A 26,646-nucleotide genomic window follows, 5' to 3' on the forward strand; every position below is an offset into this window, starting at 1 on the left:
ACATTTGGAAGAGGCCTAATGGAGATTCAAGGAATCACTACCAATAACTACCAAAAGAAGGGAGTGAGTGAGAGTGGAGGCGACATCAACAGGAAAACCCCCAAAACCAATCTGGAAGAGACCTGAGATAAACTAAAGGATAAAGGATAAAGGACAAGGCAATTTTCAAATGAATTTTAGGCTTGCACCTGTTTTTTTTAATCGTGTCAGAAGTGACTTGAGAACATACTGCAAGTCACTTCTGGTGTGAGAAAACTGGCTATCTGCAGATACGTTGCCCAGGGGACGCCCAGATGTGTTACCATCCTGCTGGGAGGCTTCTCTCGTGTCCCCAAATGCTAGAGCTGACAGACGGGAGCCCACCCGTCTCCCGGATTCAAACCAGCAACCTTCAGGTCAGCAACCCAACCTTCAGGTCAGCAGTCCAGCTGGCACAAAGGTTTAACCCACTGTGCCACCACAGCTCCTTGGCTTGCATCTGTTAGAGAGGTTGTAATTTTCAGGCAAAAAAACATCCAGGAGGTGGTTTGTTAATCAGATGCCAGATTATATCAACTCCTTGCTTTTTCTGTGTTAAGCCACAAACAATTATGCTTTATAATAAATGCTACATATCATTGCCCCAACCACAATTGTACAGAACCAGTTATTCTTTACCCCAGAGTCTTTCCAACGCCATTGCTGTTCTGACTTGACAATTGAATCTAGAAAAAAGTGAGAGACATTGAAAACTAAAACATTGAAGTCTAAATGAGTACCTTCTTATTTAATCATAAAGTGTTAAATCTGAAATCATGCATATACCTGTATCCGCTGGACCAGTATCCCAAATTATTCACATTTGACAAAATAACTCCTCTGTAATCCTCTCTAATGCTATGGCAATCTTGGGCCAGAAGTCCTTCATTTCAATAGGGTATGATAATACGCGACGTAACAATTTTTTTTAAAAAAAAAACTGTTCTTGGTTTGAAAGTATTATTTCCTAATTAATTGTGCAGTAGTTACTTTGAAAGTAGATGCTTTATTCCAGAAATGTTGTTTTTGTTGCTGCCACAAACTAGGCTGAACTGGTTGAGATATTCATTGAAAAATTATAGCAAAATGTGCTGTAGGATGTCCCACAGAAACAAAGCTTTTGTAGTTTAATAATTTTCCCATGTTTTCATGATAGACCCAATTAGGATATAGCATTTATAACCCAGGAACAAAAATTGTGTTACATATTTATTTATTTATTTGCGATATTTCTATTCTGCCTTTCTCTACCCTGAAGGAGACTCAAAGCGGCTTTACATAGAAGGCAGCTATTCGATGCCTTGACAACAATACAACATTAGAAGACATTTAAAATCATAGAATACAAGTAAAACAATTTAAAACATTTAAAATCGCGGTAATAATTAATCACATAATCCACAAGCATAAACCAGGCTGTTCCTATAGTCATAGCATGTCAATCCATATCTGTTTGTTTATTGCACTGGTTCTCTAAAGGCTTGGTCACAGAGCTAAGTTTTTACTTTCTTACAGAAGATCAAAAGGAAGTGTTATCTGTAGTTTTGTGTATTCACGTGATGCCCAGGAATGTATCTCACATGGATATGGGAGTTAGTTCTACCATTACATAGGATCAGATAACTAGGCTCTGTGAAAAGACATTGTAGTACAGTATATTTATTAAAAGGCCAATTTTGGAGTTCCACTATATCATCCACTATTAAGATATTATTAAATGGATGCAATGACAGTGAGTGAAGAGGATCAAGAAGAGAATTACTGTGTATATTATTGCAATATTTAAGGCAAGGTTAAGACGTACATTTTCGAGCAAAGATAATGTTTCCCCTTAAACTGGCATATTCAAGCTGCAATACCTTTATATACAAGAATATGTGATTCTTCCCTCAGATTCTTTGTTTTATTGCTATTATAATAGCTGTATGGAATCCTCATGCAGAAGCTCCTAGGTAACCCATCAAAACAAAAAATATATAAACTTTATAAATTATATAGATCAACCAAGTGAAGTATACAATGGTTTTGTTGTGAATGGTCGTTCCTGCAACTCCTTATTGTGGGAGGAGGGAAGGAGCCACAGCACCATTCACCTTCTGACTTCCAGAAAGCCTCAAGAAGCCATTCCTATTTGGTTCCAGATGCATGAGACTACAATTCTCACCATCCCCATCCAAAATGGCTCATAATGACGGGTGTTAATGGAACTGTAATCCAACACATTGAGAAAATTCCAAGATGTTAATGGTTGAGCTATAATCATTGGGCCAAAAATCTGGCTCCACTACTCCTGTTTCTTCTCCTCATATGCCAGAATATGATAAGGATTAAAAATATGATATATTTCTATCAGTGAGAAGCCTTTTCTTCTGAAAGTCTTTAATGTCATGTTTCAATTTATTTATTTCAGAGTACAAACTGCTGGAAACAGATAGTTGTTTACCTGATACTTTAGGAGTTGCAAACTCATCTGGAACAAGCTGAGGAAAACCAGATCTGGGAAACGATTCCTTTGACTTTTAAGATACAATATAGGAAGGGAAGAGTTAGAGAGAAAACAAAGTTATTTATTTTGGCAACCTGAGGATCACAACCAGACAGTGAAGACATCTACCCTTGCACTTTGCTACTCTGCTGCTGAGTACACATGCCCAGTGTGGAACACATCTCACCATGTTAAAACAGTGGATGTGGCTCTTAAAGAGAAATACTGCATTATCACAGGATGTTTATACCCCACACCAATGGAGAAATTATACTGTTTAGCCGGCATTGCACCACCTGACATCTGCCGGGAAGTAGCAGCCAGCAATTAAAGGTCCAATGCAGTGACATCGCCGGCCCATCCCCTATTCGGATATCAGCCAGCACGCCAACGCCTTAAATTAAGAAATAGTTTTCTAAGATCTACAGAGATACTCTCAGGACCACCTCAGCAAGCGAGAGTCCAAAAGTGGCAGGCTAAAACCCAGAACCTCAATCAGTGGCTGAGACTGGATGAGGGACTCCCCCCTGGGCACACAGAAGACTGGGCGACATGGAAGGCACTGAACTGACTGCGCTCTGGCACCACGAAGTGCAGAGCCAAGCTTCAGAAATGGGGCTACAAAGTGGAGTCTGAGACATGCAAGTGTGGGGCAGAGCAAACCACAGACCACTTATTCAATGTGGTCTGCACCCTGCCACATGCACAATGGAGGAACTTCTTGCAACGACACCAGAGGCACTTCAAGTGGCCAGATTCTGGTCAAAGGACATTTAGTATCATATCAAGTTTTTAACTTTGTTTGTGTTTCTAAATATATTACAACTGTACCCTTGGTTTTGCTTCTAATATGATAAATACATTTTGGCATATATTTTTTAAAGTTGGAATACCATAGCAAAACAACAAACGGCAGGTAACCTCATTATGCAAAGCAGAAGATATACAAGAAGCATCATGTATGTATATGATATGTTTTTATCATGCTTGAAATTCTTCTTTATGAAGGCTCAATACAAACAAATCAAATTTAATTGAGCCTGTTTTACCAAGAATGATATTTGTTACATGCTGCTAAGTCCAGACAGCTCAGGAAAAAAAAATCTCCTGGTCAATGGGCTGAAGTCTACAAAACATTATGCTGTGATAAATAGCTTCAAAGCTTCTTCTAATAGCTTCTACACTGTTATATAAAATCCAGATTTCAGTATCTGCTTTGAATTGGATTATATAGCAGTGTAGAAGGGGCCTTAGAGTGGTGGGCTATACTTTGCCAGCACCTTTTCTGCTGACTGCATTCCAGAATATTGGCAATTCCCTCCACAGTGTTTTCCTGTCAACTGTATATAGACTAATAGTCTTGAGTTATATTTGCATGTAGAAAAATGCTTTGCCACAGCACTGGTGGTGTTGCAAGCCCCAAGAATGCACGAGGTGGTATAAGGGCAAGCCACACTGCCATAAAATCCAGTTTAAATCAGACAATCTGGATTTTATGACAGTGTAGAAGGGGCCTAAATCAACTTCCAGGACTTACCAGCCTAAAAAACATTTGTAGGCAAATTAAAAAGAGGGCAATAGGACATTTTGCAGGGTAGAATGAATCTGTGCTTGCCTCCTCCATGTGCAATATAATACTGAACAATGAATTCTCTTTGGTTTTTTGCCCACATTTAAGTTAACTCTAAAGTGCTGAACTTTAATTCCAAATAGGTCAATAACTCAGTTAATGTTCAGATTAAAACCTGGATCACACTCAACACCCTACTGCCATAAGAGTCACCAGCAACCATTGATGCTGAGGACACAAGATGAGATTTTCCCCTGGCAGACCAGCTCAGCAGGCTGGTGGTGACTGTTTAGTGTGTGTTTGTTGTATGTTTGTATGTGTTAGTAATAGCAACCTTCTTCAAGCCTCCACTAGTTATTTGTCTGTATATAATTCAGATTGCTTAATGTATTGTATGTGTGTATTGGTATGAAGTTTTCCTTAACCTCTTTGTTGTGGGAGGGTCTGCAGACCATGTGATCAGATCTGGGACTGTTCAGACTCAGACTCCATTTTAGAAACAACAACAACAACAACAACAACAAACAACAACTTTATTCTTATAACCCGCACCTATCTCTCAGAAGGGACTCGAGGAGGCTCACAAGGGGACAAGGCCCAGCATAAAACAAAGATAGATAATTAAAACATGTAGCAATAAACAATACAATTAAATCAGTTTAAAAAGTAAAAACATCATAAAATAACACCACTCAACATCAAATAAGTGCTGGAAAAGTGGGCATATTCAGATATTAGAGATAATGGCAAGGCTTGTGCAAAAACGAAGAGCAATAGAGCCGGGGCTGGGAGTAAAGTGCTGGGGGAAAAAAAGATTAAATTATGCTTTCAGATGCCAGTAGAGGCAGGCCCTATTGGACTTTCAGACTATACACAGACTCTATTAGACTCTCAAAACTGAGAGAAACTTTAGACTATGGACTGTTGATTATAAGATAGATGTCCTGTGTTATCTGCACAGAGAAACTACTTCAAATCCTATCTGTAACAGGACTGATATGCTAAGTACCTGTATGCTGAATACATGAAGTTTGTGAGTAAACAAACTATGTTACTTTTAAATGTCTGCTTATTTTTGTCTCTTAAGAGCATGATTTAAAACAAGATGTTTTAGGGGAGAGTAGATTGGGGGGAGGGGGCAACTGAAAAGAACACTTCTAAAACTCTGCTGTATATATATATATATTGTGCCTTGGCATATCTTTGTCCCTCACAGTTCAAAGAGATATTTAGGTATATCAGTTTAACAGCTGAGAAACCTAATTGCCTTGCATGAATACTAGTGGATATTTCCACTAAGGAGAAGGTTGACTCCAGCTAGTTTTTAACTCTTCTCAGGGAGATTGCTGATTTTCCCCAAATGGTGGTGAATGCTATTTTCCAAAAGATTATGGAGATTTCAATTTTCCAAAAGGTTATGGCATCATTTTTCCCCAAAAGGTTATGACTTCTAACAAGGTCATGCCTTTCCAAAGATCATAATTCTCCAAAAGTATGATGGGTTGAAAAGAGACAAAGTGTGTCCCCGCAACACTTAGCAGTGCCCTGAAGAAGAAGCCAAACACCAAACAACATGTCCCTCATCTAGCAGCCATCACTCACTTAATTTAAAATCCTGGTTTTCTATAGTGAACAGATAGTGAGTTAAAAACAAGATAGTGCAACACTTCTATAAATGTATCTCATCTGTTTTTGCCCCAAAGTACATGTGTCAAACTCAAAGCCCATGGACTGAATCCGATCCTCCATGTCATTTTATGTGGCCCTCCAGATGCTGGACTGCAACTCCCGTATTCCTCCACATTAGACATGAACAGAGCTGATGGGATTTGGGATACAGTAACATCTGGAAAGCTATAGTTTGTTCTGTTTAGTCAGGACCGGGGGGAGGGGGTTGCATTTAGATACAAGGCTTGTGGAGATGATGCCGGACTTTAAAATGACCTTTAATCTTTCCCCAGTCACAGTGCCACAAAGGCAGTTTGGGTTGCAATTCCCATTACCCTCAGTCCTCATGGCAGATGATCAAAAGTGATAGTTGTCATTCAACAAATCTGGGGATCCAAATTGGGTGAAAACTAAAGAGCACCGACCATTATGTAAAAAAATTATAGCTGGCCCTCTGTGTCCATTGATTCCCCATCCATTGATTCAATGGCCCTTTGAAGGCAACCATGAGGCTGGTGTGGCTCTCAATGAAAATGAGTTTGACATCTCTGCCCTAAAATATCTATAGAACTATCATAACATTTCCAAAAGAATCTCAAGGGATGTGGTGCAAATTTTCTCAGAGCAATTTCAACAACTTTCAGAGAATTACATGTACAAGGCTTCCTCAGCTAGGGAACAAACATTTTAAAGAGAGTGGTTAAAGATCTGACATAGTGGAGGAGTATTATCTTCAAAATACCATAATTGATCCATCACTCCCCTCCCCCACTTTGGCCACTTGGAAAGAACATTTGAAAAGAGCAGGTGAAATAACTTTACTTCTGTTTGGGCAAGAGGTGATGAGAGTATATGTTACCTGTATTTGTTCTGGGAGATACTCTAGGGTAGCTGGTTTTTGCACTATGTCAGGAAATTTTTCTTCTCTTGTCTCAGAAAATTCTGGTGTTTCACCGGAACTTGACAATGAAGTTTCAGATCCACCTTTTCCTGTTGTGACCTTATCTTCCAAGACATCCCCTTCTTCTGAAGATCCAGAAAAACTGGTACTGGTAGTTACAGCCACTGTTGGGACATGCTGGGTCGATTCAGTGGGTTCTACTAGTCCAGTTGCCATTTCCATTTCATCTTCTAATTCAGTTTCCTTGTAGGATGGTGTAGGTGTAGGTGTAGGAGGCTGCAAATACAAGATAGAAACATCTTCGGGGACACCTTCCCATCCCTGGAAAAGAATGACACAACAACAGCAGTAAGTCTTATTTAAAATATGTACTAAAGGACAACCTGGAATGACTGTAAATATTTTTGATAACTATTTGGATTTCAGGTTTAATGAAATACATGCCACTTGAAACACTTTAAGGAGCAGCCTGCACCAATCTGATACTTCTAGGAAAACAGAGTTACTGTAAACTAGAAGTTATGGGAATATGTGATTCCTTTGATTAACAACTTTTCCCTCTTGCAATGTGTTTTTTTATTCACTCTTTGCTTCAGTAATTAGACTTGCATATTAAGCTTGTATTTGCTTTTCAATGAATAGTCACAAACATGTCAAATGCTAAATATGCAGTTGAGGACAATCATGTAGTATAACACAGACATCTTTCACTACAGGAGAAATCACCTTTTAAAAATAAATGCTAATCATATAAGTACATCTGACTTGCAGAATTTTTCCCTAAGGAAAAGAATTTAAGAATATTACATGGATTTTAATTCCAAAATATAGTGCCATTGCCTTCATGTGTAAAAAACACAGGAAGGTAAAATTAATCTTTGTCCAGAATACATAGCTGTAGGTGACAGTTTGCCCTCTTTAGACGAATTACAACTATCAAAGTCACAGTGTCTGGTCTTTTCTGTCCCTTATCCATCACTAACACATTTGTGCTTGATTCAAAATTCTGAGTAACTTTAAAACTGCATTTATTTGTTACATTTGAGTTAACATTTTAAACGTCTTCTTTTACTTTGGATTTTTTTAAGCAGCCAATGAAGCCTATTTTCATTTTTTTTTCCATTTCAAGTAATGCCACCACTTCTATCGCTGAAACATTTACAAGAGTGATTGGCAGTTTCTCTTTGGCTGTGGTGGTATCAGTTTCATGTTATAATACCATATTCTTATGTTGCACATTCATACCTGAATTGGTTGCTTTTCGTCTGATGTAATCTCATCTGGTAGAATTTCAGCTATTTTTGATTCTTCCATGGATAGCCCTATAGAGGCAGAACAATTTGTCAGTAAGTAAATGATAGAGACCTAGACTCCTTCTACACTGCCATATTATCCACATTGCCTGCTTTGAACTGGATTATATGAGTCTACACTGCCATATAATCCAATTCAAAGCAATTAATCTGGATTTTATATGGATTTTATATGGAAGTGTAGAAGGGGCCCTAGTTATAAGGAGGACGCAACTGAGAAGGCTCTTTCCTGTTTCCTCGCCAAACAGGCTTGTGATGGTGGCAGAACTGGGAGAAAATTTCCTCATGAAGACCTTAAGACTCTGAAAGGTTTGTATAGCAGAGGAATAAACAATTCCAAATAGGGCAGGAACAACTGTATCTTCCTGTGGATGGCCAGTGGGAAGCAGCCATACATTTCAGCCTGTGCAGAGTGATGTGCTATCACTTCCAAATGCTATTATGGCTGATGTTTGCTTGTCTCTGCCTTGTGTGTGTGTGTGTGTCTGTTTTCGGGGAGTTGTTTGGGGAGTTGGGTAGTTTGGGGTTAGGGGAACGTACTGTTGTCTCTTTATGCAGTTTTGGGGGATTTGAGGTGGGCCCAAATAGTTCCCAAAACAACTCCCCATTAAAAATGATATTGGAGAAGTGGATCTGGTGGATTTGAGGGGAATTTTTTTGGGGGGGGGGGGTCCCATGGGCCATATGCAGATATTGAGCAGTCTGGATCTAAACTGTATTTATCCTTGAGGGGCTGCATATGTATCTCTGCATTTTTGTGGCGAGTGCTCCCTGGGTGTTTTTTGGACTAACATTTCTCTAAGTATCACCAGTTTTGTTTCTAGTTTGATATTTGGGTTTCAGATCTAGTCTCCATCTTGCATTCAGTTTCTTGGAGAATTTACTTGTAGTGTAATCTTTTATTTTCCTTCCCATTTTTTTCCTTTTGGAAAAATTATTATTATAATAATATTTATTTATACCCCACTTTATCTCCCCTGAAGAGGTCTCAAAGCGGCTTGTTTCAATACAGAACATGAGGCGAAGCATGAAGATTTGACAGCTGAGGCTCAAACTCAACTTTTACCTTTTATTTTCTTGCCCTTTGTGACTAATTGATGACAATTTTATTTAACTGGGCCACTTCGTTTAACTGCTGCCAAAGTTATAAGAGGCTGATCCACCTTGTTATCCAAGACACAAGTATATATTGCACAGTTTTAGCTTTAAGCTAACCTCAAAAACTGTGGCATAGACACTGAGAACTGGGGAGCCCTGGCCCTTGAGTGCTGGAGGTCTGCTGTGATGAGCAGTGCAGTGGAATTTGAAGAGGCACGAATGGAGGGTGAAAGGGAAAAGCATGCCAAGAGGCGCATCAAGCCAACCCTAACTGAGACTGCCTTCCACCTGGAAACAGATGCCCTCACTGCAGAAGAACATGCAAATCAAAAATAGAACTCCACAGTCACCACAGCCAAGACACTATACGTGGATGGCCATCATACTCGGATAATGAGGGATCGCCTAAGTAAGTAAGCAAGCAAGTAAGTAAGTAAGTATATTGCACAGTAATAGGTAATTGGCCTATTGAGCTTTCTGTTCTTCCTTTAAGATGGGATTACAAATAAAAATAAAAATAAATGACCACTCTACCTTGAGAAGAAGAAGATGCAAATCGAGGCACATGAAATTTTTCAACAATTTCCCTGAAGCGAGACATCTGGTGGGGAGGATAAAGTAGTTTAAACTGAATATAGTGCTTCCCTGTAGTCACATAGCCCCCCCCCCCCCCCCCCGCTGTGATAATTAGTTCTGGAACCTCAGTGATTTGGTTTTGAGTAGGCAAATGATTGGAGAAGAGAGGGGATGAACGGATCCCCTGTCCTATTCCTCAAACCATTTGGAAAAAAAGAAAAGAAAAGAAAAGAAACGAGAGAAACTACAAAACACCATTCACAAATTGTGTGGCTGTCAGTCAGCTGCACCTTATTTGTCTTCCTTTTAATAAAAAAAATACCTTTGGTTGAGTAGGTCTTGTTTTTGGTCCCCTTTTTAAGATCAGTTGGTCTAAATATTCAGCCTTCTCACGCCATGTTGACAGACTCCGGTATTCTTTTTTCATTTTCTGCAACCTAAAGAGCAAATCCATCCAAGAACCCACATTTTAGAAATACTGAAATATCTAAATATGCAAATTTCTTTGTCATTAAGACAAACTTATATGCTGATCCAATCCAATTGTTAAATTGGAATACCCTGAAGTAAACCCTTTCAAAGGTACTACACATCATCCCATAATCTTGGAAGACAAAATTGGTTTTTCTGCTCCACCAGCAGTTTCACTGGCTATCGGCCAGTTTTTGAATCAAAATTTGTTCAGACGATGGCATAGGTTTTTCCCCACTGCTTTTCAACATCACCATAGTATACCTGTTCCAATAATATAAGGGAACCATTCACAATATCTCAGTCTTCCTTTGGGGTCCTCACTATCAGTCTCCCAACTCTTACAGTGAAGGAAATGCTCCCCTACCTATATCACTCTAACCCAGGCATGAGCAAACTTTGGCCCTCCAGGTGTTTTGGACTTCAAACCCCTCAATTCCCTAACAGCCTACCAGCTGTTAGGAATTGTGGTATTTGAAGTCCAAAACACCTGAAAGGCCACAGTTTGCCCATGCCTGCTCTAACCCCTCAGAATGTTTCTCAATTGTATCAACAGACCAAAGTGAGTTGTCTTTGGCTTCTCTCCTCTTCTATCCACACCCTCCATATCCCTAGACTAAGGGGCAGTTGACTTCAAGGGCAGAGGGATCTGACGAAGGTTGAAGGCCAAATTCCAAAGCCACTGGGAAATCTGCAAAGCCCTGAGCAATTGGTCAGGCAGAATGTGGCACCAACAAAGCTATTCTTCCCACACCAGGTAGAAATTGTGATCCATTTACATAGGCCCTGGTTTTTGGTAAGCAGCAACCTCTATTTCATTTTCTCAGGCAATACATGATTTGAATAGATATATTTGGAAGAACTGATTTCTTGTGGTGATTTTGCTCCTTATTTGGTATTTTATGTTTTCAGTTTGTCAGGTGGTAGGATCTAGGCTGAAGACCAGAATCTAAACTGCTTAAAAAACAAAACAAAACAAGAAAGTACGACAAAGCCTAACTGCAATGTAGAGGAATGTATTTGAGGGATGGTCACAGCTTGGGAGGTAAAGCCGTTTCCTCCTTGTGCGCTGCAATTTCCCCTTTTAAAAAATCACTTTAAAAGATTCTTTGATGCCAGTTTGTTAAACAACTTCTAACATAATTCCTGGAGTCAATGATGACCCGAGGCCAAAGAAGGTTCCCCATGCATAATTTCTGTACATGCAGGACCAATAACAGTGGTTTCACCAATATAACCAACAAAATATGTCCTCTTTAGGAACGTTTAGGTCCTCCAGAGATTCAACTATATGCCTCTGCCAAAAGTTATCATGGTAGTAGCTTGGAGGACCTAGCAAATTCCTCGAGAGGATATGCAGTGGTTCTCAACTTGTGGGTCCCCAGATATTTTGGCCTTCAGCACCCAGAAATCCTAACAGCTGGTAAACTGGCTGGGATTTTTGGGAGTTGTAGGCCAAAACACCTGGGAACCCACAGGTTGAGAACCACTGCTCTATAGTAACTTCCAATGGAAGTAATTAATTTCAATACAGTTCACTATTATCCAGTGTTTCTTGTTCCCATGATCAGTTCAGGAGTGTATCCCAAGTTTCTGGTGTTCAAGCCTCACTATCAGTTGTTAGGCTTTATCAATTAAAAAAAAAAACCCTGCATTTCCTTGCCTTTCTCGGGGAGGTTCTTTCAAAGCATTTTGAAGACTTATGTAATGATCTGTCATTTCTGCAGGAGGCTCCAACTCAATATTTCCAACTGTAACATTCAGATCTGGAGATAAGCATGCAGGGTAATCCATACGCTGTGGCTTGATCACATTGCTACAAAATGAGAAAAAGTAGGAATTCAAATATTGGCCACTAGTAGCTATCACAAAGAATAGCCCTCTCCCCTGGCCTTCCTATACGCAGCCCATCAAGGTCCAATGTGAGAAAAAAGATGTTTTGGGGCAAAATAGCTAGTCATGCTCCCAGAAATCTTTTGAGTGGCAATTTTAAGGCTCTTCAATTCTCCCTACTCATTTTAGGCCAGAAATGTATGAACTTTCCCACTCCCTGCCACCAAATGGGAATAGATCTGGGCCAGGTCTGTGCTCCCTGATTATCCTTAGTCTGCTTAATCACAACATGGTTTTATGAAGGAAAAGACCATATATATATATGCCAATTTAGCAAATGTTCTGAATGTATTCCTCTTTCCCTCAAGTCAATGATAATGTTTAAAGTAAGGTAAGGGGAAGGGTACAGTTTCTTACTTAGAATGTAAAATTCTGAAAAACATAGCTATTAATAAGAATTATTGTTGTTGCATGTTGTTATTGGAAATATTCCATAAGGGTTGTTGCATGCCTTTGTCATTTTCAACATGTGTGCCTTCAAGCCATTTCTAACCTATTATGAGTTTTCCTTGTCAAATTTTGTTCACGGGGGGTTTTGCCTTTGCTTTCCTCTGAACCCTACAGAGTGTGATTTCATTTAGAAGGCTTTAGACAGGTACATTTTGAAGTGTACCTCCAACAAAAGAAAATAAAAAAAGTTTTGGCTAGTACGTAGAGGGAAAGGTTAATACTCCTGTAACATTTGTTTTGCTGTCTATGCCTCTGTTCAGAAAATTTTATCTCACTTTCTGTTCCAATAACAATTGAATTTTTAATATTTTGGGTTGTTGTGGAAACAAGGATTGATGATAAGGTTTCAGTGGAGACACTTTATTCCCCATGATAACACTTACAGGAGTGAATTTCCCTTCCTAGGGATATATTTCCTCTCACTTCCTGTCGTCTCACCCTTGTTCATTCATAACTGAGAGTTGTATGTAAATCAGATGTTTGTAACTCGGGGACTGCCTATACTGTATTTTTAAATATTCTAAAATTCAATAACTGGCATCTCATTCAGTAGTTACAAGAATACAAACTGGACTTAGCCCTATGAGGAGAGGCTTAAAGAGCTGGGCATGTTTAGCCTGCAGAAGAGAAGGCTGAGAGGAGACATGATAGCCATGTACAAATATGTGAGGGGAAGTCATAGGCAGGAGGGAGCAAGCTTATTTTCTGCTGCCCTGGAGACTAGGACACGGAACAATGGCTTCAAACTACAGGAAAGGAGATTTCACCTGAACATCAGGAAGAATTTCCTCACTGTGAGGGCTGTTCGGCAGTGGAACTCTGTCCCCCGGGCTGTGGTGGAGGCTCCTTCTTTGGAAGCTTTTAAGCAGAGGCTGGATGGCCATCTGTCGGGGGTGCTTTGAATGCGATTTCCTGCTTCTTAGCGGGGGGTTGGACTAGATGGCCCATGAGGTCTCTTCCAACTCTACTATTCTATGATTCTATGATTCTATGACTTACAGTCTTGTAATTGCTGGAGATGCATGTTTACATAACCAAACATTTTTAGCTTTGCAGAGTCGCAACAGAGGGATAAGCGAGCAGCGGACTGTAGATGAGGGCACAGCACTCTCCAGTCATTAAGTGCCTTGAGATAAGGAGTTGCAGTAGGACTGCAAGAGGTCCCTCCGGCTGCCCGTTTTTGGCAAGCCTGCAGCCGAAAGCACCATATTTCATTTTCCAGGGCCCTGATATGCAGCACCTTGCAAAGAATTTTGGTTGGGGAACTTCCAGTTAGAAAAGGCAGGTTTTTGTGTGAGAGGGGGTGGCATGCATTTTCAGACATAGCCATGATATGGGAACTCTGTCTTTGGCAATGAAGGATTTTCGTCATCATGCCCACATAAAGTGGACTCTTGGTATCCATTGGAATTTATTTTCGGACTCCCCATGGATGCCAAAATCCATAAGTGCTTAAGTCTTACTATATACAATAGTGTCCCTAATATAAAATGGCAAAATCAAGCTATTTTCAAGCCATGTGGATATGGAATGTGAATAACGAGAGCCAACTATATCTGCACAACATTAGATAGAATTCCATTTAATCCATTTGGATTTAATGTACAGTTTTATATAAAGAATAGTTACGTGACAGCATCTTTTCTGTTTTCTGGTGGTGGAACTCGCAGAAACATGGAATACGCCACAGATTGGGCTGGATCTGCCCCTGGCAGTTTCAGCTGCAGAAGGAAACCATACACTGAAAAAAGCAACTGTGTAATTTTAGATTGTTTATAATGCATAAAACAATGTATTTTATGAACCTACTTTCCCAAATACACAGGATATGAAAATTGTTGAGAAAAGAGTTGAGAAAACTCTTGAAGAAATCTCTTCAAAGATTTTGTGAATTACTGCTTCAGCTCATTGCATGGGAATTGTTCTGGAATTGCAAATCATTTTCCATTGGTTTTTTGGTTGCATCTCTACTATATTATGAACTAGCTTGGGGGTGTCCGGGTTATTTGAAGAAGGCATTGTTTGTTTTAGGTAATATCACTTAAGGTAATATCACTTAAGTTTGGTCCACATCTGTTGTTGGCTGGGTTCAGGGCTCTCTGGATAAGGGTGAACAACAATTCCCAGATCAGAGGTTAATCACTCCCAGAGCAGGCCTGTACACACAATTGGCCATGTTAAGTATGTGTGCCAAGTTTGGTCCAGATCTGACATCAGCTGGGTTCAATGCTTTCTGGATGCAGGTGAACTATAACTCCCAAAATCAAAGTCCATTCCCACTAACCCCTGCAGTATGTTCAGTTGGTCATGGGGCTTCTCTTTGCCAAGTTTGGTCTCAATTCATTGTTGGTGGGGGTCACAGTGCTCTCTGGATGTAGGTCAAGTGCAACTCCTGTAAATAATGGTGAATTCTCCCCAAACCTCTTGTATTATATTATGAATTGACAGAATGAATGGTAAGTTTGTAAGTATAGAATTACACCTTAACATGGACTTGGCATGTGGTGAAACCTCTCTGTCAAACCTCAATCTATCACTTATACATCCCATTCATTTAAAAAATGGCTATTCAAATACATTGAAGGATGAAACACATAAAGAGGATTAATAATTAAATCTGTAAAAAGTCAGAAGTAATGCATACTAGATGCAAATGATATAAACTGGTCACAGACAAAATACAGTTGAAGACCAAAAGACTTCCACTAGAAATGGAAACACTTTGCATTGTCCACCGTTCACACAAGAATAACAGCATGAGCAAACTCTATTTTTGATGTTAAGGAATTGTATTCAATAAATTCAAAACTGTGGCATCAAGCTTTTGTGATCCCGGCCCATTTTCCACCTTCTGATCTAGGTATAATAAATATATCTCTGAAGTGTAACTAAAATTATATTGAAAAAGAGTCCATTTGTCTAAAGCGTGGAATTGACTCATAAAAACATGACAGGAATGGGTGTGCCCACAGTATGTGGCCATGCAATGGTTGTTTCCACACTACGTGTTGTTCTAATACACACACATGCAGATGTCCCTATCGCATCTTCTCTTCAGTCAGACCTGCACAACATATGGCCTGAAGAGGCTGCCACTCTCACCAGTTTTCTTTCTGTCAGGTCTTTAGACTTCTCTGATATAGACCACTGGTTCCTTGCCAAACTACAACCTCCCACAGGGAAAGGCATCCTGGAGCAAGAGGTAGCCCAACTGGGAGGCACATTATGGCTTGCCTCCACTCTCTATTCAGCTCCCTTTACCTACACCAGACTCGCACAACATGTGAAAGGTGGGAAGGGGAAGAGATATGGGGCGTGGGGTGAACTGCTGGTCACGTGATGAGTTTCAACTAATCAAGATCAAATACAAAGGAGGAGAAGGAGTCTCTTGAAGAAGTTTAGACTATTTTAATATTTCTGCCTTACTACTTTTGAGTTGTGCAGACCTGTCTCAACTAATCCCTCGAAAGAGAGTTCTGAGCAGCATAGAAACACAGGTTGACTCGGCTCACCAAGATCTGCTCTGTGCTTGTTCCCGTATGCATTCTTTAATCTGGATTTTTGCTGAATTCATTGACTCAAGTGAGAATCAATGCTCCACTAGTTTAGAAAGCTAGGTTAATCATCTGGAACTAGTTCATATGCAGTAGCCCATAGAACTGTCAACCTTGTTGGCTCATTCTCTCTGATTAAAATAAAGGTTTTCCCTTGACATTAAGCCTAGTTGAATCTGACTTTGGGGGTTGGTGCTCATCTCCATTTCTAAACCGAAGAGCTGGTGTTGTCCTTAGACATCTTCTAGGTCATGTGGCCAGCATGACTACATGGTGCGATGCCTATTGATCTACTCACATTTGCATGTTTTCAAACTGCTAGGTTGTCAGAAGCTGGAGCTAACGATGGGAGTTCACCCCACTCTGTGGATTTGAATTGACCTTTTGGTCAGCAAGTTCCGTGACTCAGAGGTTTAACCTGCTGAGCCACTGCTGCCCCCTTCTCTCTGGTTAGAGAACATCAATTTCTGAGTTGATTTGTAATTTGCAGTTTACGGGGAGGGTACCGGCTTCATGATCGTTGAGTCTCTTTTCATCCTCATTATTAAAATTCAGAGAGAAGCCTGATCATAACATATCTGGGCGTCCCCTGAGCAATGTCTTTGTAGATGGCTGATTCTCTTACACCAGAAGCGACTTGCAGCATGCAACCTGTTGTGATGGAGTCTTTGAGTAATGATACTACTAGGTGCACTAGAAGAGGAAGAAAGACTACTCATGAGCAAGACTCCAATGAGGAGCAACAAAGGAAGCCGATCCGGGAAATACTTATGGAGCCTACTGATGATGACACATTTGAAGGCTTTGAGGGGGATGATGGGGTTGAGAATCAGGAAGATGGGATGACAAGTTCAGATGATGAGGTAATGGACTGGACTAAGGTGCGGGAGATCCAGGACATCTTTAGAGAACCCACAAGTAGCGACACGTTTGAGGGTTGGCACAGTGAGGATCCTGCTGGGTCTTGGGGAATTATGGGTTTGGATAAAAGATGGACTGGGTGGAGGGATCGGCAAGGGGCTTCAGCTGAAAGGAGGTCTGGTGGGGCGTTGTCTGATTCTAACTCTGAGGAGGAATTGCAGCAACAGGCTGCAGCTGCTAGCACGGTGTTGGCTGATTCTAGTTCTGAGGATGAGTTGTGATTAAGAGTGGGTTTGGGAAATGGATCACCTTTGCAGTCGGCAAAGTGTGTGTTCATGTGAGCTGCTTGGGAAGACGTGCCTTGGGAAGACTTCTGTGAACGTAAATTTAATCTGGATTATCCATGGCTGTGGGGGGCTGGAACTGTGAGGGTTTTCTCTGGACTGCTTTGTGTTGATCTTATGCATTAGTTGCTGTACTGCATTCTACGCTTTGGCTCTGTGTATGACCTGGACTGGATTTCGTATTGCGGACTTCTCCTTCTCTGACCTGGACAATAATCTTAATACTGGTCAAAGGACATTTAGTATAATGCCAAGTTTTAAACTTTGTGTTTTTAAATATATTACAACTGTACCCTCGGTGTGCTTCTGATAAAATTAATTAATTAATTAAAATGCAAAGCAACTACTGTAGTAAGAAAAAGAAATGTGACCTGATGTGAATACCCATATCCAAGACATCCATAGCAGAACATAAATTCCACCTCTGCTGTGCAGAAAACCTAAAATCATAAACATAATAGTTTTAGTTGAACAATTTATGCTGCAATTTACATTTTAAATGGCATTATAGCATGTAAGATCTGGAAGGCATGTATTTTACATTTTCCCTGGATTTTTATGCATAATACACATCAAGTTTTACAATGTTGTGGTCTTGCCCATAAAATGGGGAAAATAATACCCAGGAAAACTGCCCAGAAATACTAATACCAATAGGATCCTATACCTTGTGGTCTGATCCCCAGCTAAACTGGGGGCCCTTCTAAACAGCCATATAACCCAGAATACAGTAGAGTCTCACTTATCCAACACTCGCTTATCCAACGTTCTGGATTATCCAACGCATTTTTATAGTCAATGTTTTCAATATATCGTGATATTTTGGTGCTAAATTCGTAAATACCGTAATTACAACATAACATTACTGCGAATTGAACTTTTTTCTGTTAAATTTGTTGTAAAACATGATGTTTTGGTGCTTAATTTGTAAAATCATAACCTAATTTGATGTTTAATAGGCTTTTCCTTAATGCCTCATTATCCAACATATTCGCTTATCCAACATTCCGCTGGCCCGTTTATGTTGGATAAGTGAGACTCTACTGTATATATTAAAAAAATACAATATCTGCTTTGAACTGGTTTATCTGAGTCCACACACTGCAGTATATTCCAGTTCAAAGCAGATAATGTGAGATTTAATTCAGCTGTGTGGAAGGGGCCTAAACTACAAAATTAACACATTAATCTAACTTTTAAACTCTTTATGCAAATACCAGCAGGAAACCTTTCCAAAAGCAATATTCCAATATATTAGGATACACAAATGAAAAATCTGCACACTCAGGAACACGTAACTATTGTATGTAGCGCTGACCCTAATGGGCTGCAAATGGGTTCTAAAAATTCCTAGGTATTTATTGTCTATGGAAATATTTTTTAAAAATCTCTTTATGAGGAAAAAGGATCAATCCAATAATAAATCAATAAACAAAACCAGTCAGAAAAGAAGAAATCACCAACATCAGTAAAACAAATAACATTCAATAACTCCTAGTCCTCCATAGGGTGAAGGAGACAAAAATACTTACTTCTATCAACACAAATGAGAAAAAGAAACTAGCACCAGGAATTACAAGGATCTGATACTGCATATCAGTGCTTCTAAGATTAACTGATGTGTGTGGGGGGTTAGTATTTACTTTTATAAATTGCCATGAAGAACTCTGTACCCCTGCGTAAAATTATTACTTTAGTTTTCAATCTGATAGCCACACCTCAGTTTACAGACCACTACCATTAGCAGAATTGATGTATTTATTTAGTCTTACATAAAAATATAATGCTACATATATATTTTTAGAAATAACATGAGGGAAATAAATACATGAAACCTTACCTTAAACATTTTATCTATTCCTTTTTTAAACATTTTATTTTTTTAAATGTATGAAAATATTACCATATGTATAATTACAATTGCAATTCAAATTTAATTACTAGTTTGCTACTATGCAGGTAGCTAGCTAGAAGTTCAGTCGCCAGTACAAAAAGCAAAAGTGAAAACAGGCCACCTTGCTTCTTTCCACAAGTAGGCATTATTTCTTTAGGATCTTGTCTATTAATGTAAATAACTGCTTTAAAACTGATACAGTAGAGTCTCACTTATCCAACGTTCTGGATTATCCAACACATTTTTGTAGTCAATGTTTTCAATATATCATGATATTTTGGTGCTAAATTCATAAATACAGTAATTACTACATAGCATTACTGCATATTAAACTACTTTTTCTGTCAAATTTGTTGTATAACATGATGTTCTGGTGCTTAATTTGTAAAATCAAAACCTAATTTGATGTTTAATAGGCCTTTCCTTAATATCTCCTTATTATCCAACATATTCGCTTATCCAACGTTCTGTCAGCCCGTTTACGTTGGATAAGTGAGACTCTACTGTAATAAGATAACTATTTTCAAAATCTATTATATTATCAACCATTATGAAGGATTTTAAGTTGTTCAAGAAAACTTGCATATGGAATACCTGATGGTGTTGGTTGTGTAAATCGTTCCACATTAAAGGACAATTAAGTAAACCACCCTTGTTGTTTATTCGTTCAGTCGCTTCCGACTCTTTGTGACCTCATGGACCAGTCCATGTTAGAGCTCCCTATCAGCCCTCGCCACCCCCAGCTACTTCAAGGTCAAGCTGGTCACTTCAAGGATACCACCCATCCATCTCGCCTTTGGTTGGCCTCTCTTCCTTTTTCCTTTAATTTTCCCCAACACCATGATCTTTTCCAAGCTTTCCTGTCTTCTCATGATGTGGCCAAAATACTTCAGCTTTGCCTCTAATATCCTTCCCTCCGGTGAGCAGTCAAGCATTATTTCCTGGAGGATGGACTGGTTGGATCTTCTCGTGGTCCAAGGCACTCTCAGGATTTTCCTCCAGCACCAGAGTTCAAAAGCGTCTATCTTCCTTTGTTCAGCCTTCCTTATGGTCCAGCTCTCGCATCCATAGGTTACTACAGGGAATGCTTGAACTATGCAGACCTTCATTGCCAGTGTGATGTCTGTCTCTACACTATTTTATTGAGGTTGGTCATTGCTCTCCTCCCTAAGCCATCCTAAATCAGGACAAATCTCTGACCCTCCTCAGAACATCTTCAATTTATAGAGCACATGCTTTTGAAATTAAAATTATAGTGTTTTAGGCTATGGATGAGTTCTCATATGTTATTGGTTCTTTAAATTGTAATGATGAGAAAAAATGGATCCAGTCCCTTTCTATGTGTTTCCTAATAGAACACAATGCCGGGAGTATATTATTTGATGATTCTTAAAATTACACCCTTTTAACAGCCTAACAGACATTAAAAGAGAGAACTTGAATTGTCTAACATGGTTTCATAATTGCAAGTAATATGACATACAAGATTTGCAGCACTAAGCTATGATTAACAACAACAAGAAGACAAGAAACAAAAATGAAATAACAAATTAATTCCTCTAGGAAGAGTGTAATACAAACTGACACTCCAATCAAGCAAAAATCAATGATTTCCAGAGCTATATATGAGTGAGACTCGCCCCATTGCTGTCAAATCTGTCAAAGCCTCTTCATATTGAAGTATACACCACTGCATTCAAAATGACAATTACGGAAAGAGCAAAGCCTGGTTTATAATGTCCCTTGAAAGAGAGGGGGAAAGAAAGTTGATAAAAAGGAAATGACATAAGGCCGAGGATGAAAGAATAAAAGTTTAGATGAGCATATCCACTAGGGGTGTCAAACTCCTTTTCATCAAGGGCCACGTCTGCCTGGTTGTTGCCTTCTAAAGGCCTTTACCCAGTATGGGTCCCCAAATGTTACTGAATGACAAGTCCCATCACTTTTGCTTATCCACCATGCAGACTGAGGACAATGGGAATTACAACCAATATGGGAAACGTTTATGGATATTTTAACATCAGGCATCATAGTCACAAGCCTTGTATCTAAATCCAAACCCCACTATCTTGACTAAACAGAACGACTTGCAGCTTCCCAGATGTTACTGTATCACAACTCCCACCACCTCTAGTCATGATATCTAATGATGGGAATATAGAAGTTGTAGTACAGCATCTGGAGGGCCACATATAATGACATGGCGTGCTGGATTCCTGAATTTTGACACACCAAGAGAAGGGTATGGACCTTGGAAAACTATGACTCCCAGACTGCACAGCATGGAAACATGGTATGATGATGATGATGATGATGATGGCATTTAAAGTGGGTCCTTACTGCTTTTCTTCTCCAGTGCAGATGCACCCAGAGATCAGCATCCTTCTCTCCCAGCTTTCCATGCAATACAAGGCACAGACATATCACAGAAGGAAGGGAAGGGAAGGACCCGGAAAGGCTATTTTTTAAAAAAGATTGTTTTGACAAAAGGTAATTGTGGAACTTACCCTAACAAGGGTACTTTTGGCGCTTCCTACAATTTCCCCTCCCACAAATAGGGGAAATTTTTCATTTTAAACCGGAGAGCAACAAATGTCATCACATTACAGAATTGGCAATTTTGCCCATCTACATCTGGGTCATTACCAAAAATCCACTTCCCCACCACCTCCTGAAACATTTGAGAAGAATGCTGGCCCCCACTATTAAAATACGGAAATAATGCTCTACCCTACACTTGAACCCAACTTAATGTGATTAACACAGTGGATTACCGGTTTTTCAGTGTAGGACTCAGTGGAATGTAGTAAATGTGATGAAATGGATAGTAATTAATACAGACTGTTACAGTGGTTCTGCAACATGCATTATTTATTTATTGAAAAGGTGGCCTTACCATATTTCGAATTCTCATGGCACATATTTCAGTGAAGGACTGCTTCTGAATGGGGGGAAATGGAAATGTTTAGAGAGGGTCACCATTGCCTACAGCATTACTCACTGACTAAGAGCAACAAAGTAAATCTCCAACCCAGAGATTTTGTTCAAAAGTCAAGAGATTTGAAAAAGATCAAGCTATTTCAGAATATTCGTAACATTGTAATCAATTGCCAGGTCTACTGTATACACTCATGTATAAGTCAAATTCTTTTTTTTTCTTTTTTTACAGAAGCTTGGATTGACTTATACATGAGTCAGTGCTGGAACAAGGACCCAGTGGGAAAGTGGTGATAAGAGATAGAGGCGAAAATGGGCTCCCACCTCAGTATCCTTCCATTTGCCCAAATGGCTGATGAATGCCACTCAGGTCACAAAAAAGACCAATAAGGAGGGAAAGATGCTTTTCTTTCTTTGATTTGGACCAGGGAGGAAGTGACTCTTGTCACTGCTTTCAGACTGGGGCATGAACTGATGTATGTTGCTTTTCTTCTTTTATCCCCACCTTTTTTCACGCTGCATTTCTATCTCTTTTCCTCATTTAGATTCCCCCCCCCCCCCCGGTCATATTTGTATAGATCAGTGGTTCCCAACCTATTTTTGACCAGGGACCATTTGACCAGGGACCACTTTGACCAGGGACCACTCTCCAGGATTAGTACCAAAAGGGTTATGAATCAGTTTTTGGTCAACTTTAGATTCGGCTTGGTTATCTGGGGTGCTGATTCAGAAAATTGCACTGGATAGACCACATAAGCTCTAGTTTTGATACAGAACATATGCCATACAGAAGTCACCATCTGCTTGCCCAGAGTAAAACATATTTCATAATGTAGAGCTGATGTGGTCTATCCAATGCAATGGTCAGCTCTACAGAAAGGAGAGGAAATAAAATTAATAAAATAAATAAGTAAAGAGGAAGGAGGTTCGTGGACCGGATTTTTGTCCTTGTGGCCCATTGCTGGGCCGCAGCCCACAGGTTGAGAACCACTGGTATAGATGCTGACATTTTAAGATCAGTAATGCAGTCTATACCCTCCCAATTTGAACCCTTCAAAATAAACACATTTTCTTTGTTGCTTTAATTTTTTTAAAGTATATTCCCTCTATGGATTTTTAAACGTTGAGGAAAAGCAAAAACTATAATTTTGGTCCCAAAACCTACCCTCATTTTATACAGGAGGTCAATATAAAAACAATATATGTGCTATAATCCTAGCTCCCTTTAATTCATAGTTTCTATTGATGTAACAAAATTTGGGGGGGGGGGGAACATGTTCCTGGTTTGAAATGTTATTTCTGTTTAATTGTGCAGTACTTATTTTGAAAGTAGTTGTTCTGCTCCAAAAACTTTGTTTTTGTGGCTGTAATAAACTGTGTTGAATTGGTTGAGACTCTATGAGATACTCATTGAAAAACTATAGCAAAATGTGCTTCAGGATGTCCCACAAAAACAAAGTTTTTGCAGCTTAATAAACTTTCCCCATGTTTTTATGATAGAACAAATTAGGAAATGGCATTTATAACCCAGGAATAAAAATCATGTTACATAGTTTTATATATCCACACTCATAACAAATCATTATACAGGAAACATGTTGTTGTTATGGCCATTACTACAACTGCAAAGTGTATATTGGATCTATACCTCTACCAGGCCAACCAAAGTGGCATGAAAAATCTATCTGTTCCCAAAATCTCCAAGACTCTTCATCAGGCAAGATGTTGCAAAAAGGACATTGACGTAGGGGGGCTGATGAGATTAAGATAACAGTGTTTCCATAAAGTATTGTGACAGATGAAGGCTCTGCAGAAGGAGGGAGGATTTTGCTTACACATGGCCCCTATAAAATGCAGATGGTCCAGATGCTTCTGTGCTTGCCTTTTACCTGAATAATGGCAGCATGTGGCAGGATCAGCACCCTTACAACATCTGCAAGGGCAATGAAAAAGACTTATGGAGGGGAAGAGGGGAGAGAGGAATTTCATCTCCCTTTTCTGCTACTTTGCTGAGAGTGAAAAGTGTGCTTGAAAGCTGGGACATATGCTTTTTAAATGGGCCTTTATGTAAGTGGAGTCCTTCCACTTTTCCCCTCTTTTCCCCATCAGGGCCCCTGTGTATGTGATTAGCTCACTTTCCCCTCGACTCCTCCTTCCCTATGCTTATGCAAATACAGCTATTCTGAAATCTGAAAAATTTTCAAATCTGAAAAATATCTGGTCTCAAATATTTCAGATATGGGAGACTCAACCTGTACTTACAAGTAAGAAGATCTCTTTTCATTATACTCACTTGAATAACATCATAGAGGTGCATAGTCACACTCCCAAACAGCCTTGGAAATTCCTTTGGTCCCTCAAAGCCCACCAGCTCTAATGAAATCCTATTTCTAGGATCACTTTTTTGCTTTGGAACCTGAAATTAAAAATTCAAATGTACTTACTGGAAGAGCAAATTTCAGTATTCCATGTTATTTATTTGCAACAGACCTCAGAGGAAAAAAAAAACTTGTGTGTCTCTGTGTGTGTGTTCTTACTCTGAGAAAGGAAAATACATAAATTTCCCCCTTTTTCTCTGCACTAAGTTATAGATCTCTTCATTCTGCTTATTGTTTAGTTTAAAAACGTAAAGTTAGCTTTGTGCTTGTAGGCCTTTTAAAACCCACATCATAATTTCCATAGCATCTTCCCTTTTTCTTGCCAGGATATCATAATTCATGACCTCTGTCTTTGGCCTCTTTTATATGTCTTTGCCATATAAAATCCAGATTATTTGCTTTGAACTGGATTTATAATAATAAATAATAAATACATTTTATTTGTATACTGCTCTATTTACTTGAAGGGACTCAAGGTGGTTTCCAATGTAGGTAAAACATTCAATTACCAACATAGTACATACAGCATAGCCATGCTAAAAATATGTGGAAGTAGACTCATATAATCCAGTTCAAAGCAGATAATATGGATTATCTGCTTTGATAAATCCGGATTATATGGCAGTGCAGAAGGAGTCTTTGCCTCCTCTGTCAAGCGTGGCTCAAATCCTACTCCAAAGTCCCCAAAGCGGTCCTCCCCATATATGGATCTCTGATTACTACCAGAAAAAGCTAGAGAAAAAAAATTCTCCTTCTCTAAAATTATTTGTATAACAGAGGCTTATCATATATACTGTACCCGTGTATAAGTCAATCTCATGTATAAGTGGAGGGCAAGTTTGGAGGCTAAAATTGTGGTTTTTTTAATATAACCCACTGATAAGTCAAACGTCATTCCACAGGGAAAGTGCCAGTGCCATCTCAGGACCAGTTGCCCCTAATCGGTTCTGCCATTATTTCCAGGCATTCAAAAAAGCCTTTTGCCACTTCACTTAGGACCTCATCAGACAGGCAAAATTGTTTGTCCCCCCACTATTACTTGGATAGGTGACCACAATGTGATGAGGTCCTAAGAGAAGGGAATTGTTTCTTTTTTATATAAAAGGTGCAGTATTTTATATATATATATATATATAGGCACCCCGCCTTCTCTGAGTGAAGTAGCAAAAGGCCCAGGAAAACCAAAAAGAAGCACCGGCCCCTCTCTCTCTGCCATAGTGCCATTTCTGGCTTTTTTGAATGCCTAGTCAGAGCAATGGCAGTAGTGTTGATGTCTCTTCAGCATTTCCCATCAAAGAAGAGCAGAAAGGGTTGGTGCTTCATATAATTTTTCCCAGGATGGACGAAGCTCTTGCCTTTTGCCAAGGAATGGTTCCTTTTTTGATAACAGTTCAGGTAAAGAATGTACACTGACCCACTAATAGCTTAATCCTGGCTTTTTGGATAATTTTTGGACTAACATTTTTAAATGTATACATAAATACATACATACATTTATGCAATATATTATCTACTCTTTCCTTATATACTCGAGTATAAACCGAGTTTTCCAGCCCTTTTTAAGGCTGAAAGAGCCCCTCTCAGTTTATACTCGAGTGACGGTCCAAGCTGACTAATATTTGGGTCGGCTTATACTCAAGTATACAGTAATCAGAGTTTGACAGTCTTATCTTATTAAAGTCTTATTACTATCTTAAATTACAGTTTTATTTAAATATTCAAAACATTTAACCTACTGATGCTTCAATTAATGTAATTTTATTGGAATCTATTTTTATTTTTGAAATTTAACAGTAGCTGCTGCATTTTCCACCTGCGGCTTATACTCGAGTCAATAAGTTTTCCCAGTTTTTTGTGGTAAAATTAGGTGCCTTGGTTTATATTCGGGTCGGCTTATATTCGAGTATACAAGTATTTTGGCAAGTCAGACAAAATTTTCACTTTAGTTTCACACGCCCCATAGTCTTTCATGGGAGGATCATCATCTACAGAAGAATCCAACACTTGTGGTTTCAGTAATACTTGGCTACACATGCATCTTTGCATAGGTGTGAATAAGGACGCTGTCCACATTTAGATATGTAATAATCAACAAGCAGGTGGTTTTTTGTGTAGTTGAAGGCTTTCATGGCCGAAATCACTGGGTTGCGGTAAATTTTCCGGGCTCTATGGTCATGTTCCAGAAGCATTCTCTCCTGATATTTCACCCACATCTATGGCAGGCTACCTCAGAGG

The 26,646-nt window shown here is 39.3% G+C and overlaps 1 protein-coding gene across 7 annotated transcripts in view; it reads right to left on the reverse strand.

Moving 5' to 3' along the window:
• c2cd6 (C2 calcium dependent domain containing 6) overlaps window positions 1-26,646 on the reverse strand; it is a 52,185-nt gene that overhangs the window by 12,118 nt on the left and 13,421 nt on the right. For all 7 annotated transcript variants that reach the window (XM_062961775.1, XM_062961773.1, XM_062961779.1 and 4 more), the window contains 11 exons: window positions 24,327-24,449; window positions 21,993-22,037; window positions 17,574-17,642; window positions 14,073-14,164; window positions 11,764-11,916; window positions 9,952-10,066; window positions 9,588-9,654; window positions 7,888-7,964; window positions 6,601-6,963; window positions 2,462-2,534; window positions 658-704 (listed from right to left, as the gene is read on the reverse strand). In XM_062961775.1, coding sequence (XP_062817845.1) covers window positions 658-704; window positions 2,462-2,534; window positions 6,601-6,963; window positions 7,888-7,964; window positions 9,588-9,654; window positions 9,952-10,066; window positions 11,764-11,916; window positions 14,073-14,164; window positions 17,574-17,642; window positions 21,993-22,037; window positions 24,327-24,449 — 1,224 coding nt within the window. The remainder of the gene's footprint in view (window positions 1-657; window positions 705-2,461; window positions 2,535-6,600; window positions 6,964-7,887; window positions 7,965-9,587; window positions 9,655-9,951; window positions 10,067-11,763; window positions 11,917-14,072; window positions 14,165-17,573; window positions 17,643-21,992; window positions 22,038-24,326; window positions 24,450-26,646) is intronic.

This window comes from Anolis carolinensis, chromosome 1 (genome assembly GCF_035594765.1).
Source record: "Anolis carolinensis isolate JA03-04 chromosome 1, rAnoCar3.1.pri, whole genome shotgun sequence".
Lineage (NCBI taxonomy): Eukaryota > Metazoa > Chordata > Lepidosauria > Squamata > Dactyloidae > Anolis > Anolis carolinensis.